General features: G+C 39.5%; 1 protein-coding gene across 1 annotated transcript; it reads right to left on the reverse strand.

Annotated features, from left to right (window-relative positions):
• Positions 1 to 3,565: 3,565 nt before the first annotated feature.
• LOC140322293 (extracellular calcium-sensing receptor-like) lies at positions 3,566 to 15,158 on the reverse strand. The gene is made up of 6 exons (XM_072398874.1): positions 15,049 to 15,158; positions 12,535 to 12,826; positions 10,132 to 10,962; positions 9,071 to 9,298; positions 5,975 to 6,098; positions 3,566 to 4,485 (listed from the first exon to the last, which is right to left on the reverse strand). Exons 1-6 carry the CDS (start codon positions 15,156 to 15,158, stop codon positions 3,566 to 3,568), a joined length of 2,505 nt encoding a protein of 834 aa, XP_072254975.1.
• Positions 15,159 to 15,409: the final 251 nt, after the last annotated feature.

The raw sequence follows: 15,409 nt of genomic DNA on the forward strand, positions 1-15,409 counted from the left end.
CAAAAAGGACACAAGAAACACATTTTAGGTTTGTTCAGATTTTCAGCTTGTATGAGAGCAATGAGCACAACTAGAATCTGCAAATATTTTTAATTGTCTTTCTTCAAGTCCCCAAAACACCCTTCTGTAGATTTCAGTAGACCGTTGCTTTAAATGTTGATCTAAACCTAAAGAAGCCTTTTCTTAACATTGTTACCCCAGGGAACTTCAAAATAATTCCCAGGTCTCCAGGTACCCACACTAAAAACATTTTTTTCAGAGGGTCAATGGATAAAAAAGCCTCTCAAGTGGGGCCAGTGGTAAGAATGTCTTCTAAATAGTGGTGGTTAGAATGCTACCCTTATGGAGACCTAAAAACATAATATGAGTCATGCTGCTGGCTCTACCAAGCGGTATTGGTCCCAAAACTTTAAAGGCAATGGAGGGCCAATCAACCAAAGTCCAAGGATTCCCTAACAACTTGTGAAGGCATCCTGGCATCCAATCTTAATGACCAATAGAGGGACCCTAGGGTTCAATGAAATCAGCTTTAGCTCAACCAATCCCTAATGACTTATAGACGGGCCATAGGGTTCAATGAAACCCTGGTTAAGAATGGTTGCTTTAAGAGATCACATAAATGCAACATGTTATAGTGCAATAATTCATATTGTGCTCTATTTATAAAACAGAGAATTAGACCTTTCCTCAAACATTTCCTTAAAGGAACCCCCAGGATCATGTGTTTCAATGGCAGTAACTGATTCCCATGACAGAATGTTTGAGGGAATGTCAGATTCCCTGTTTTATAAATAGAGCTAATTGTGTTAACCGTTTTTTTTAATTGTGCTTTGTGGTGCAATTCAGTGTGAGTGCAATGACTAGAATGGTGCCAATTACTTTAATGTGAATTGTGTTAAAAGCTAAACTCCAGGAATGCCCCCCACCCCGTGAAATGAATTAAAAAGTATTAGTAAATGTCCAACTATAAATCTGTGGTCACGTGATACCCCAGGTCTTCTTTTCCAAAGGAGGAAGGTTCTTCTTTGTGTCTCAATGTCATTAGTTGGGTAATATTGGTAATATCAATTCGTTTGTCAAATGGTGGGGTCCATTAAAGTCTACAAAGGCCAATAAAGGTGGAAAGATGCGACCAGTCTACTACAGAGAAGAGGTTGGAAGATGTGGGCCTCTTTCAGATATGTGATCTAAAATTGCATGGTTCGCAGCTTCTGGGCACCCAGGAGCCATTTTTGGTGTATGCTACAGTGAATGACAAATACTTGGTTGTGTGGTTGAGTGTAGCTTTGGTACTGTTGACTGCACCATAAGAAATCATGGGCCATCTGCAGTCCTCTTGTAGCAACCACAATGCAATTCCATTCAACCACAGTTTGCTGTGGCTAGAAGGTTGCTCCATTCAAGTCAATGGAAGCAGCTGACTACTCAAGGGTGTCTAGAAGCTACATGACATGTCCTTGTACTGCGCCACAGCCACAGGTCTTCACAATGCAAACACATGGACAAAATGGTTCTCAACAGCTCTGACAAAACAGTAAACCACTGTGCGAAATTAGCCTTTAGAGCCAGCATCAAATACATTGGTTTAACTTTCAGTGTAATTTGCGATTTTTTCCACTAGGTGATGCTATGTTCATAATAATTTACTTGATTGTGTGTTGTTTTTTTTTTGTTTTTTTTGCTGCTGTAATGTTTGTATTGTTTATTTGTCTAATAAAGATTTTCAGCTTAAACACATTTCTTTTTTCTTAATTACAATGAACACACCTCCTAGTGGTGCTGATAATGATGCCCACTAATAAACTATTTAATGGGTCTCATTTATTAAGAGAATATAGGCTGTTCCTCTAAAAAAACTGTGCAGTGCTTATGTGTTAACAAGGGACAGGAGGAGAAGTGAGAATGAGAAAAAATTTAGCGTGCTGCTTCTCCTTTATATTATCCTTTATATATACAGGCGACAAGACCAACAAATATTACTAAGCCGCATCAGATGAGAAATAAATATACCCTAAAAGATTGTAAGGTCCTGTATCCCCCTTTAAATACTTATAGACTGTAAGCTTTTCTACCATCTATATCCCCCCTATACCGTAACAAATTGTAGGAACTGACACCTCATATACTTTATTCTGAAAAGCAGATGTGGTGATATCAGAGGACAGAGATGTAATATAAGCATTTATTCAGCACTGGTGGCCAGTATGGGGAAAAGCCACCACTTTTGCTGAATTTGATTGTCAGATCTTATTCACGCCAGATTTTTTCTTACTTTAATATTCACCTCTAGAGGTATTTAGGATGATTTGAGGACACTTGGAGAGTGCATGGCCAGTTCTCTCTACAGCAACTATATAATACTGACAATATCAAACAACATTGCAGCTAAGACAAGATGTCAGACATCTCTGTCCAAGGTTGCTGCTTGGAGTTCCTATTAAGGTGTGTTTATATAGTCCAAGTGCAGGCAGTTACAATTTCCATGATTTTGCACTTCCGCACCTTCTTTTAGAGAAGACTGGGTAATATATAATTTGGGCAGCTTTATGGATCCTAAAGGGGAAATTCTTCCAATGAGGTGCCATTTACTGGCAGTGCTAGTGAATAGGGACTCATTTCTGGCGATTATGCTGGTAAAGACCCTGAGCATAGCATGTTAAGCCCTATAGGGTAAGTGGCTGGTCCATTTGCTGTCGCTGTCGCTGTTGCTGTCATTGGCTAAAGAAGAATTACATAATATTTTAGGTTAATCACACCCAACCTAGACAGAAAATCTGTTACGGTATGCATAATTGTTTGACATAGAACAATGGTGACCAATGTTCTTGAAATAAGAAAATACTTAAATGTAGCCCCTAATATCACTAAAGAGATGAAAATAATGCTCATGAATGTAATGTTGCAGAAAGCTGCCAAATGTACAGTGCAGATAAGCAACAGGAAAAGCCTTTGTGACCATGCTGTAGGAATTGTTTGAGGTCTGGGACATACTTTCAGAGACAGTCGGAGGTCAGAGACACAGTCCATGAGACTGCTGGAGGTCACTGCTATACAAGTTCATTTCCTAATCAGTACTTCTACGTTTGTGTTCCTTACAGCCACCTCTTAGGTATCCATTAATAAAGGTGAAATAAAAAAGAGAAAAAGTGGGAAGCCTGAAGAAGCATGTCCTGAGCACAATGGAAACAAGGGACTGAAGCATCATGGCCTCCAATTTGGGCAGGACTTTTTATTACGTGATTAGTTGAAGGTGACGAGGAAAATGTGGCAGGAGACGGGAATAGGGGTAGGGAACAGACATCATGTTCACCTAAATAGGTGGCCTGAAGCCTTCCAGTTGAAAATCAAGCTGCTGGCCAATCCCAGCCACCCCTCTCCAACTACTATGCTGCCAACCACAACATTTGACAAGTGCTTTTCTATGTTGTTGGGTGGGGTTGACATAGAGATATAGTTCTTCCTCAAAAGAAAAAATACGACAGCTGTAGGTGTTAAGGTAGTTGAGAAGACATAAAACATAGAGATGTGTAAATGTGAAAAATACACTGACAATTTTTGTCCAGTTCTAAATTTTATTGGTCGGTTTTCTGTCTTTTCCCATGAGATGTTCTTTTGAGTTTTTTTCTGGTCGGAATAATATAATAAAACATTTGGGTAGGAACATACAGATCACTAGAGCCCAGCTTGACGACTGGATTGCAAAGATCTCCATGGCCACAGTATACTTTCCTTTTGAGCTGAGAGAGGCTGGGATGTAGGATATCCAAACACAGAGGAAAGCCAACATGCTGAAGGTGATAAACTTGGCCTCGTTGAAGTTGTCGGGAAGTCTTCTGGCCAAGAAAGCAACAACAAAACTAATGAAGGCCAGAAGACCAAGAAAACCCAACATACTCCAGAAGGCCATGGCTGAACCTTCATGGCACTCAATCATAATGATATCAGATTTGATTTCAGTCTTAAATTGTGGAAAAGGAGGAGCTGTAACCAGCCAAGTAATGCAAAGCAAAGATTGAATAACAATGCATAAAAAGACAATGAAATAGGAAACCTTTGGGCTTGTCCATTTTCTTAAACGACTGCCTGGTCTTGTGGCCTTGAAAGCTATGACCACCATTATGGTCTTTGCCAATATTGCTGAAACACACAGGGCAAATACAATGCCAAAAGTAACTTGTCGCAAAAGACATTTCTCAGGATAGGGGAAACCAATGAAAACTAAAGAACAAAGAAAACAAAGACTCAGCGATATCAGAATAAGACAACTTAAAGAGTAATTATTGGCTCGGACGATGGGTGTGGATTTATAATAGATAAATAGTCCAAAGATGGCCACTGGAACCAATGATGAAGAGATGCTTGTAGAGGCTAAAGTTTGGCCCAATGGATCATCATAGGCTAAGAATTCTCTAGTCTTTGGAATACAAAGTTCTTGTGTTGGATTTGGCCACATATCCCATGGACATTTAGTGCAATCTACTGAATCTGAAATATAAAAAAATATTAGACCAATCAATTCAGTGTCACAGTGTTCCTAACAAAATCCTAATTTCTGTAAAGTACATGCGCTAAGCAATAGTTATACAAAAAATCATAGAAACTGAGACTATAGAACTATGGAATTTTTTTTTTCTTTTGCAAGCTAACTAAGGCTACCCTATTAAATTTTAATTAAGCACTGTATATACATTGAGCCTGATTTATTAAAGCTTTCCAAGACTGGAGAAGATAAACTATTATGGGAGGCCCTGGGTGATCCCACAAACCTAGGATAGAGTTCATAAAAATAATTTGTTCTTAGTTGGCAAATGCTTTACATCCTGGACCAGATCCATCCCAGGTTTGATGGATCACCTACTTTTTCCCATGATATTCTATGTTCTCCATTTATTCTCTATTGTTTCAGAGAGCTTAAATAAATCAGGCTGGTGGACAGCACAGTGGCTCAGTGGTTAGCACTCCGGCCAGCGCTAGGTCCCCGGTCTGAATCTCGGCCAGGACATTTGCATGAAGTTTGTAGGTTCTACCCGTGTTTGGGTGGGTTTCCTCTGGGAACACCAGTTTCCTTTAACATTTCAGAAAACATGTAGTTAGGTTAACTGACTTTAGACTGTGGCAATGACATGTGACTGGGGTAGGGACATTGTGAGCCCTTTTGAGGGACAGCTAGTAACATAACTATAGACTTTGTAAGGCGCTGCATAATATGTCGGTGCTATATAAATACTGAATAATAATACCCAGGCCCATTGTGCGTGCACAGCTCAGATATGGTAAAATTTTTCATACCTTGTGGTGTAGGAAGCATGTGACCTTCTCATTGTGACAATGCCCAGGTCCATTAGCCGGTTGCTATGCCCTAACATTGTCACATGACCAAGAGTTTGGTATCACCACTCGCCTTTGTCCGATGCCAGACAACACTAGGAATGACACTAAGGACAAACACTAGTGAAGACATTGGAAGGACTTGGTGGTGGGGCAACATTGTCAAAGTATGTGAAAGCGGTTTACTGGAGTGAGGCCTTTTGGAAAGACATTTTTGCGAAAAACAAGGTTCTTTTGAATTAATTCAATTTGTAAAGTAAAAGTTTGGCAATAGCAACCTTCTTGTGTCATTTTCTTCAGGAAGCCCAAAAGTAGCCTAATTCAGGTCAATAGGAATTCTTCATGAAGAAGACTCAGCTGGCCATTCACTGCCTTGTAGTTGCAGGATATCCAACAAGCTTGGACATTGATTGATTTTTCTTTTTACAACTTTAGACATCAGAAGCATCCACCATGCACAGAGATTTTCTATTGCAATGAAGTGAGTTTTTCTCTTGGAAGGCTAGCAAAATTTAGTAGGTTCTGGTCCCCCAGTTATGGGTTAGATAAATTGCAATTTTCTCCCCACAGATTGCTTTCATCTGCTCACCTATGGGTTGGGTAGCCTTATTCTTATAACCAACAACAGACCATACTTGTTGCTTACCTGACTGATTGGAAATTTCTCCATAAGGACATGGCACACACTGAAAACAGCACACAGGTTGTCCCGTTATTGTGACCTTCCTGAAGCCAGGTGGACAACTCTGACTACAGACTGATGGTGGGATCTGTAATTTAATAATCACATTGCAGGACATTAGTGGTAACCATATCATTATCAACAATCATCTAGCATGGAGAAGTCAATCTACATTATAGATAGTACAATGAATTAGTGGAGAGCACAAAGGTTGAGATCTATCCAGTTCAGGAGGTAATATTTGAGATTTGGTGCCTATAGATAATTACTAATAGGCGTGTGTTATATTTCTTCTTCAGCACTGGGCCAATACTTTAAGATGAGGACAACTTCTAATGTGTTGCTAGATTTTCAGCTCTTTTAAACAAGTGCTCAGATCCTCAAAAGTATCTTCTGGTGCCAAGATGTTGACAAGTTTCTTCATGCGGCATTAATGTATTCACTTTTCAGAGCTTAATTTTGTGTTGACCAGTTGCTCCCCATCAGCTCTGTTCAGCTGCCATAACTTGGAGAAGACATAATGGGCTCTATTTATAACACAGAGAATCTGACATTTCCTCAAACATTCCTTGGTGATAATCAATTTTTGCAATTGAAACACATGGACCTGGAAGACTCCCACCAGAGAATGTTTGAGGGAATGTCTGGTTCCCTGTTTTCTAATCCAAAGCGTCCTCCTTGGTGCTTGGCCCAGTGATATCATATGAACTGGAATTGTCTGTGAAGGTTATCTTTAGACAGGTTATTGTATATCTAGTAGTAGTTAGTCACAATCAACCAGACTTATTCTCGTAATCTTGAAGATATTGTGTAGTTTTCCAGACTGCTTCATCAGTTAAGAACTGCAGCCTTAAAAGCTTTGAAACATCTTCAAAATTTCAAGAACTTCAGCCCTGAAAGTGTTTCCAAAAATTTTGAGTTGTTCCAGGAAACTAGAGGTAAAGATAATTTTTCCTATGCTTAGTGTGATAACAAAATCCCAAGAAGGCACTCATGATATAGTTCCAAACTAAAAATGAACTAAAAACAAAGTTTTTGTAGCTTCCACTGCAGGGGTGTTTTCCACTGTGGTCCCAGAGTCTGTAGTCCAAACCTATGTTTCCTAACTTTAGCTCAAACTTCCACCCAGGTTACAGAGGCCCAACCTGGCCTTAGATTCCCACCCAGTCCCCATTCTGAACTACAGATTCCCATTTATTGAGATTTGGCAGGTGATGCAGAGCCATCTCCAAATCCTGGACCCGGAAAAGGAAGAAGTGTTTGACCCACCCATTCCATCCAATATACTCCAGACTTAAATCCCAAAATATATCTGTAAAGCTGCAGTTTTACCATTAACCACAACCATGTAATGCGCCTGGGCACACAAACCACAACCAACTCCAGATATCCTTCAATCAGGCTTTATTCAATGTCATAAAGCACAGCAAGGGTAAAGTCCAAACAAGCAAAGTACAAGAGGGTAAGGCAAAGACAGGTCAAGAACAATCCGAAGTCAGGGCTGGCAGCAGGCAGAATGGTCAGTAACAATTTGAGGTCAGGGCAGGCAGAGTTCAAGCAGAGTCAACTTCAGACCAGGTCACTATGGAGATGACAAAAGCAGGTAAACTTAACCAACACAAGGACGCACCCAAGCACACTGTGTTCATAGAGGCTTATAGCGGGCAATGGTGTTCAGGACAGGCTCTCCCTAAATGGCCAGAGTGACCAATGACCTCGCGCCACCTGGCGCCGTCTGATAGGAGACTCACTGAATCCCCTGCGGCAATTCAAACTAACTATGTCCCGCCCCGGGGCGAGGCAGCCAAGTGCCACGCCCTCGGGGGGTACAAGAGGGACGCATTGTAGCACACGAACAGTAGTTTGGCCAGGATGGATCTCTCTGCCTGCAGAGAGAGACAAGCTGCGAGCAGAGCAGCAGCCTCGGCCATGCTGCCTGCTACAGCGGTGTCTCCCTCTGTGGCTGGGACCCCCAGGGACACCGCGGGCTCGCAGGACGGGTAAGTTCCTTACAAACCATGTTCAGTTCCTTTATTCTCTCCTCAAGGTACATTGGAAGCCCTGACATTGCAAAGTCCTTATGAGTGTCCTGGTTCTTTTGTCTGTGAACCCTTAGTGTCATTGGATTAATGGATTGATTCCAAATGAGTGCATGAAAAAAAGAAATGGAAACTAAATAGAAGAAACTGGGCAAATTAGGTATGTTCATTAACACAATGCCCCATGCGAAGAAAACTTTATTAACCATCATCCCAGCTGTCACACTGCGTGGCTGGTGACTGTCAATAAAGATTAAGATCAACAGTCACAGTCTGATAATTGAAAACCATTTGGACTTCTTTGTGATCCTGTATTTATCATCAGTTGACATAGATATCCCATTTAACCTGGAGGCTTCAATGAAAAAAATAAGTAAAATAACCGGGAATGCCACCAGGCAAAGATGGTTTTACTGGGCTATGTTTAGAGAATCTGAGGATTACTCTCAGGCCCTTGCTTCTCATCCATGAACACAATATGAACCCCCTTCCCAACCTCCACGCCCTTGATAACTTATCACTTGACTCAAATCCCTATTAGCCCCCCCCCCCTTTTTTTCTTTTTTATAATAAAGTAAGAAAAATACTAAGTGAATTCACTGAGGTACAATATATTATGGATGATTACACAATTTAGTGTAAAAGGGAACATAAACATCATGAGCCAATAAAAGAGATATAACTCTGCAAATGCAATCCTGCGGATGTTAACTGTGTGTTAAATGTTTTTCCACCATTTGTTAATGGCATTCCTTTGTACTGTTGTTCCTCTTCTCTTGTATATTGAGTTTTTTTTTATTCCTGGTTGTTAACCTACTATTGTTATTTTGACCTCATGTTGAATTTATCAAATAAAACTTCAAATTAAAAAAAAAAAAAGTTGATAACTTATATTTTTAAGGGAAATTAAATTTTTTAAATATTAAAATCAAGAATATGTTTTTATTGTTACCTATATGGCTAATACAAAATTGATGATATGCAACACTTATAATAAGATGCACTGTTATACAATACCCACCTTTTGATGTCCAGTGGCCCACTGCACAGAACTGACATTGACAGTAAATATATTTCCAGCTGTATTGCTTGTGTCATAACTTCCTACTATCACCTGCTGAATTCTTCCCTCTGGGCTGAGCTGCCAGTTTATAATGTCATACGTAGCCGGAGGATCACCATTCTCATTAAAGAAGAATTGTACCCCATTGGACATATTTAGATGGATCTTCTTCATGTAGCGAAGAAGCTGAAAACAACATTATAAAGAACATTTTTTAGTTGGATACAGGAATGCCCATATTAAGTCATGTGGGTCTTACAAGTTTATATATCATTGCCGTTTTGTTTTACACACTTTCCCTATTCCTGACATTGGTTCCCTGTGCTGTTTTTTCCCTTTCCAAATTCTGCACTCTTGATTACTTGTATTAATAATTACAGAACTGCATTCATCTCTGTATGTATACCTGCCTGGAGTTCAGTCTTAAAGAACGTCTTAATCAGTGCAAAATTGCTGTGCTAAAGAAGCACCTCTGCTTGTTATTTATTGTCATTGTAGCACCATGAATGCCTTCCACAGTCAGATCATAGCGCCATATGTCACAGTGGAATGCCAATTCACTCCATGACCTACTTACAGCTCTAGTATTATACTGTTGGATATGAAGGTGCATGACAAAGCTCAGACATGCTGGGAACTGAAATATGTTTGGATGTGGATCATGCTAGAAGCTTGGACCAATAAAGATAGGGTATAAACTGGCTCCTCATAGTTAGTAATTGTGCAGGGCTGTTTCTAGAACTTTTGATTTTGCAAGCAAAATATCCCTCCGCCTTACCCAGGTCAATAGTTGTCCCCCTTCCCCGTAAAATTTATTCTAACATGATGGACTTAGGTCCATTCCTGGTCATTTGGATGCCCCAAGTAAGACTCCAATATGGCAATCTAACCCAGGCATCTTCAATCATTCTTGATTGCTGTAGACAGGGTCAATTAATTAAAATATAGATTTAAGTTACACAAATAAGTAATTACTTTTGATTTATGTTCTATTGACATTACCTTTGGAATAACGTTACCTGCCATGGCTGAAAGTTTTGTACACCAGCACATGTTCCATTGATAAATGGTCCATAGCCTTTCCTACATCTGGCCAAGTTTTGAAGCGCTTTTGCTACAATTTGAACTGCTGTGTAGATGTTGTAGGTCACCCTTAGACCGGAGATATCATTATAGCTGTTATGGACATTTCCTAGGTGTTCCTCACCAGTGCATACTTTTACGGGTGATGCCAAAGGTATTGATTGATTTCCATTCTCCAAGAACTTACAGGCAAACACTTCCTCCCAGAATATTTTTACCCATTCTTTTCCTACAGACATGAATGGATGGATTCTATTGAGGAAATCACCAAATCCTGGCATTTTACCACTATGAAGTGCAAAACCAATGCTTCCATAAAGCAGCTTAGAGTATTTTTGGACAGACAAGAAGGCAGAGGTGGCCCAAGCCTCACTAGCAATCCAAACTTTTCCTGTTACGTTTTGTCGTAACATTTCATCGAGAACGTAGACCAGATCTATGTCAGTAGAAAAGATGACCACTGCAGTAGCTGTTGATTCTTTGATCACCCGAACAATGTGTGGGGCATTTCGATCACTCTGGCTGATCACAATATTCTCCGTGAATGCCACACAGGCTCCAGCTTTTAGGATATCCCTTTTAATCATTTGGATACCTTGTTGTCCATAATCATTGTCAATAGCTACTAGACCAATCCAGGTCCACCCAAAATGTAACACAAGCTGGGCCAAGCCTTGGGACTGAAAGGCGTCACTGGGTACAGTCCTAAAGAATGAACGGAACTGTATTCGATTGCTGAGAAGAGAACTTGTGGAAAAATGGCTGATCTGTAATCCAATACGTAAACCAAAAACGTTACAACTGATGAAATTATTAAATTTTAGTTCAAATCAACTAAATATATGTCATGTTTATCAAACTAAAAGCGGTTTATTGTCTTTGGCTGAGCTCAGACAAGCAGTGGAAACAGCACCAGTTGCTTGGTACCTTGACAATCATTTAGCAGCCCCAAGCGATCCTCTACTCAATACCACCCCCATTCATTCATGGCCATGAGTAAGACACTACAGGTACCTTACAGTTCAGGAACAGGTCTAACACATGCTGATCCATAGTTAAAGTTCTCCAACCAACAAAGCTCACGATCGCTGCTAATTAAGAATCGCTGCTAATCGTTGCTAATTCTTCTGGCATGGTTGGGGTCGTTTACTGCCAAATGCTGGCAATTGTTTTGCTGTTTGTTATTGAACTGGATAACAAACCTGTTCAAGCTAACCAAAGTTGGCTCTTTTTGTGCCCAAAAACTCACCACCACTGCATGATGTAAACAAAGGGCTTTAGCATGTTGTCAATGAAAAAGGTGGTGAGTATTTTGGTAGAATGAGAATATTCACCAACATCAGTCCATTGGATACCAATGTTGGTAGCATCAGTGAGTTAAAGTACATACACCTACCTTACCTTACACTACAGCCTGGATACTGGTGCAAGTTCTACTATCAAAGCCTCCTATACACACCAAGATGTATTCAGGTACTACACTAAAGTTTACTGTAACAAAATGTTAAACTTGCTTCTAATAAAATGACTGCCTCATGAGAAGTGGGCAACTCTCATTATTTGACCTAAATTGATCTATACCCTCTGGCATGACCCATGAGCTGTCTGACTTCTAATTTTCCTACCAGAGAAAGAAAAATTGTGAAACCTGTTGGAATATTAGGATCAAAACTGAAAAAAGAACTCTTTTTACTTTACTTTCACTGATGCACATGCAACAAATAGTATCGGATAGTTGATTATCTGTTAGCAAGGACCCGCTCTAATAAGGTTAATGCTGATATTTATCCTTTGCAACTATGATTGTTTCTATGCTCCTACTGACAACGAACCAAACCCCCCTTTTTTGCCATATATATATATAAACCTTTGCCAGGTTTTTTCTTTTGTATCTGTTCAAACTCAGTAAAGCCAAACCCTAAAGATCTTTCGGTAATACCAGTACAAATGGAACTGGGGAACTATTGCTAATTCCTGCTAGGAAGATTCTCCATCTTTATATGTCTTGGTGACCATTTTCACTAAAACTGTTTTAGTGGTTAACAAAAACAGGACCATAGTTTTAGTTTAAACTTTATTCCAAGCTGTTATTTCTCCATTGATGTTGAAAATGTATTGATGTTTATAAAGTAACAGTGACAGACTTGGGTCAGCAGCTAGCATTTTAAAAGATTTTAATGGCACACCCTCTACTTTTCTCAGCAAAGGCTTTACCAGACTTTTCCAGAACAATTTACATGGTCAGGGTGCATTTGGCATGCATACATTATAATCACTATTATGGCATGATTAAAAGGTGAGTTCCTTTTGTATTAAAAATACAAGAAATTAAAACTTACTTGTGGGTAGCGATATAGCCCCAGGATATGGGCCAACAGCATAGTGTAAGTAGAGATAGAGTGGCCAATGACAGCAGCCAAATGAACATCTTGCCTGCAGCGGTAGTTAACCAGAGGTTGCCCATGTCCACTTAGTAGTTGCAGTGTTCCTGATACTGCCCTCTGCAGGACAGTACAAGAATCAAATATCTGAAACCCTAAAGTGATGTTTGGTAGAAATTGAGGGTCTTGGTTAATCTCTTCCACTGCAAAATGTACAGCTTGGACACGCTGATAGTTTTCCAGTCTAAAACTGAAATTAAAACAGAGTATTACATGTCATGTAAATATCTCATTGTCATCAAAAACTAGCTTGAAGCCAGACTCCAGGCTCAGGATGATACGGCCACACTGATTTCCTATACATAATTATTATAATTATTAAGAATCAAGAGCAAGAGATATGGCCTAGCCATAACTGTATCTCTATAATACTCTCTGAAATATTAAGGTATTCTATTGTATCCGGGCTGTAAAATTACAGAATGTAAGATTATTTTTGACAATACCTAGGACTTTTTGGGGAGATAAGTACACAGTTAAACAATTGGCAACCACATCCAAATAACGTGATGGTGATATGCACAAGTGAAAATCTTTTATTTTTAGATACAATTGATTTATTTAATAAACCTGATTGATAACACGTGAATAGATTTATGGAATGCTGCTAACTTAGTGTCCTTCTGATGAAGCTTACGGGTGAAACGCGTCAAGCACCTTTAAAAGCAAACTAAACAACATCATTGCAGTATCCTAGTCATTCATTGATAATTTGTATGTGTAAGAATTAATGTTTTTGATGTTGTTTTAAGAGAAAAACAATAAATTGCAAATGTTTTTAAAATTTTAATTGTAAGTGTTACAATTACGCACCATAAAAATCCTCTGCATATTTTTGCAAAATGTAATTATAAGAATAGATAAGCATAAACATTCCTATTGAAAATAATCAGTCAGACTATGGGATATTCTAGGAATCAGAATCTCTAATGTTACCTCTCTTTTGCTAAATAACACTATCCAACCCATCAGGGATTGCTATGTATTCCGTTCTTCCCTGTCAGAGCACAGTGTTGAATATAAAGTTACCAATAAAAGCTTGCACTTCAGTGGGTGGATCAAAATGGTTGGTCAGAAGATTTGTACATTTGTTTATGTGGCGCCAATGATGACTGTTTAAACTCAGGGCTAATAATTTCACTCTGTCTATACTGATGGAGAATTTGAGCAATTTTGCTAAGTGATTGTGTTATTAAATGTCTGCTGACAGTCTTGAAAACAGTCTTTAAATAGATAACCACTCCTCTTCTACTGTCTCTCCTTGTAGTTCTCTTCATTGGCTTCAGTTTCTTAGAATCAAATTCAAGCTTCAAAATTCTGTGCTATAACTTCAAATCCCTCCACAGTTCTTGTCCCACTTACCTTTCTACCCACTTACCCCCCTAGCCGCCCTCTTCACTCCTCCAATGACCTACTAGTTACTTCTTCACTCATAACCTCATCACACGCACGGATACAAGACTTCTCTAGAGCTGCCCCGACTCTCTGGAATGGTCTTTCTTGTCCTATTGGACTTGCTCCTACTTTCTGCTCATTTAAAAGGGAACTAAAAACCCAATCTTTTAAAACTTGCCTACCTGTCTTTTTCTGTCTCCTAAAGCGCTCACTACTCACTCCCCGTTCCATATCCCCCACGTCTTAGATTGTAAGCTCCACTGGTCAGGGTCCTCTCCTCCTGTGTCACTGTTTGTATCTGTCTGTCATTTGCAACCACTATTTAAGGTACAGCACTGCATAATATGTTGGCGCTATAAAAATCCTGTATATTAATAATAATTATAATACACTATGAACCTGATCCTCCCTCCTCCCCTATCTACAGAAGAGAATAGAGCTGATTGTACAGCACTCAATCCTTCATCTGTCACTGGCAACAACTACAAAAGATTAATTCTAGCGACGATCCTCTGACATTTATCAGCTGTCTGAATGGGGCTAATGTCATAGGTGACATCACTTGACATTCCCAAAGCATCAGAGCTCTCCTCATATAGGACAGAGAGAGATTGCCCACATGTTCAAAAGTACTAAGTGTATCTCTGCACTACCATCTTAAAAACTAAAGAAGAGTGATTATATGCAGCAGGGGATGGCCATGTATGAGCAAAATAAAGGTTCCCTGTATAGTCCATAGTCATGCCCCTAACTGTACCTCAGAAGTTATTAGTCCTACCATTGTCTTAGGTGAGTTTAAGGGTAAACAAATTAACCTACCAGTATGTTTTTAAGATGAGCGAGGAAGCCTAAAGAAATGGGGAGAACATTCAAAAACAGTAAATTCCATGCACATGGAGTCCTAGTTATGATTTAAACCCGGGACCCTAACACTGCAAGGTTAGAGTGCTGACTATTAAGTCACCAGGCTGCCCACTGAATGTAAAGGAATTTAAAGTATAAATAACGAATACTCACGTTTTGCATGTAGCCAGACCTGGCTGTTCTTTGTAAGTTATCTTTGGGTATATTTTGTCTACATAAACGGGTACCACCACCCCGATCAGTATGTTCCCATTTAGTGACATGCCTGTGAGCTCTGTATTTTTAAGTCTACAGCTGGTATTAGAACTCTCAGAAAAGCATACAAGGCTCAGGAAGAGGACACCAAACATTATCTTTCATAAAGTTTCAAGGATCCGTCAGTCCCCGGAAACGGGTCATGAAGGGGCAATTGGAACTCCAGCTATTCAACAGTGAAACGCAAAATTCTGAAATGAAAGGAGATTTATTTTACAAAAAGCTGTTACTATATTTTCACATTTTCATTCTGCAAATC

Source organism: Pyxicephalus adspersus, chromosome 2 (assembly GCF_032062135.1).
Source record: "Pyxicephalus adspersus chromosome 2, UCB_Pads_2.0, whole genome shotgun sequence".
Taxonomy (NCBI): Eukaryota; Metazoa; Chordata; class Amphibia; order Anura; family Pyxicephalidae; genus Pyxicephalus; species Pyxicephalus adspersus.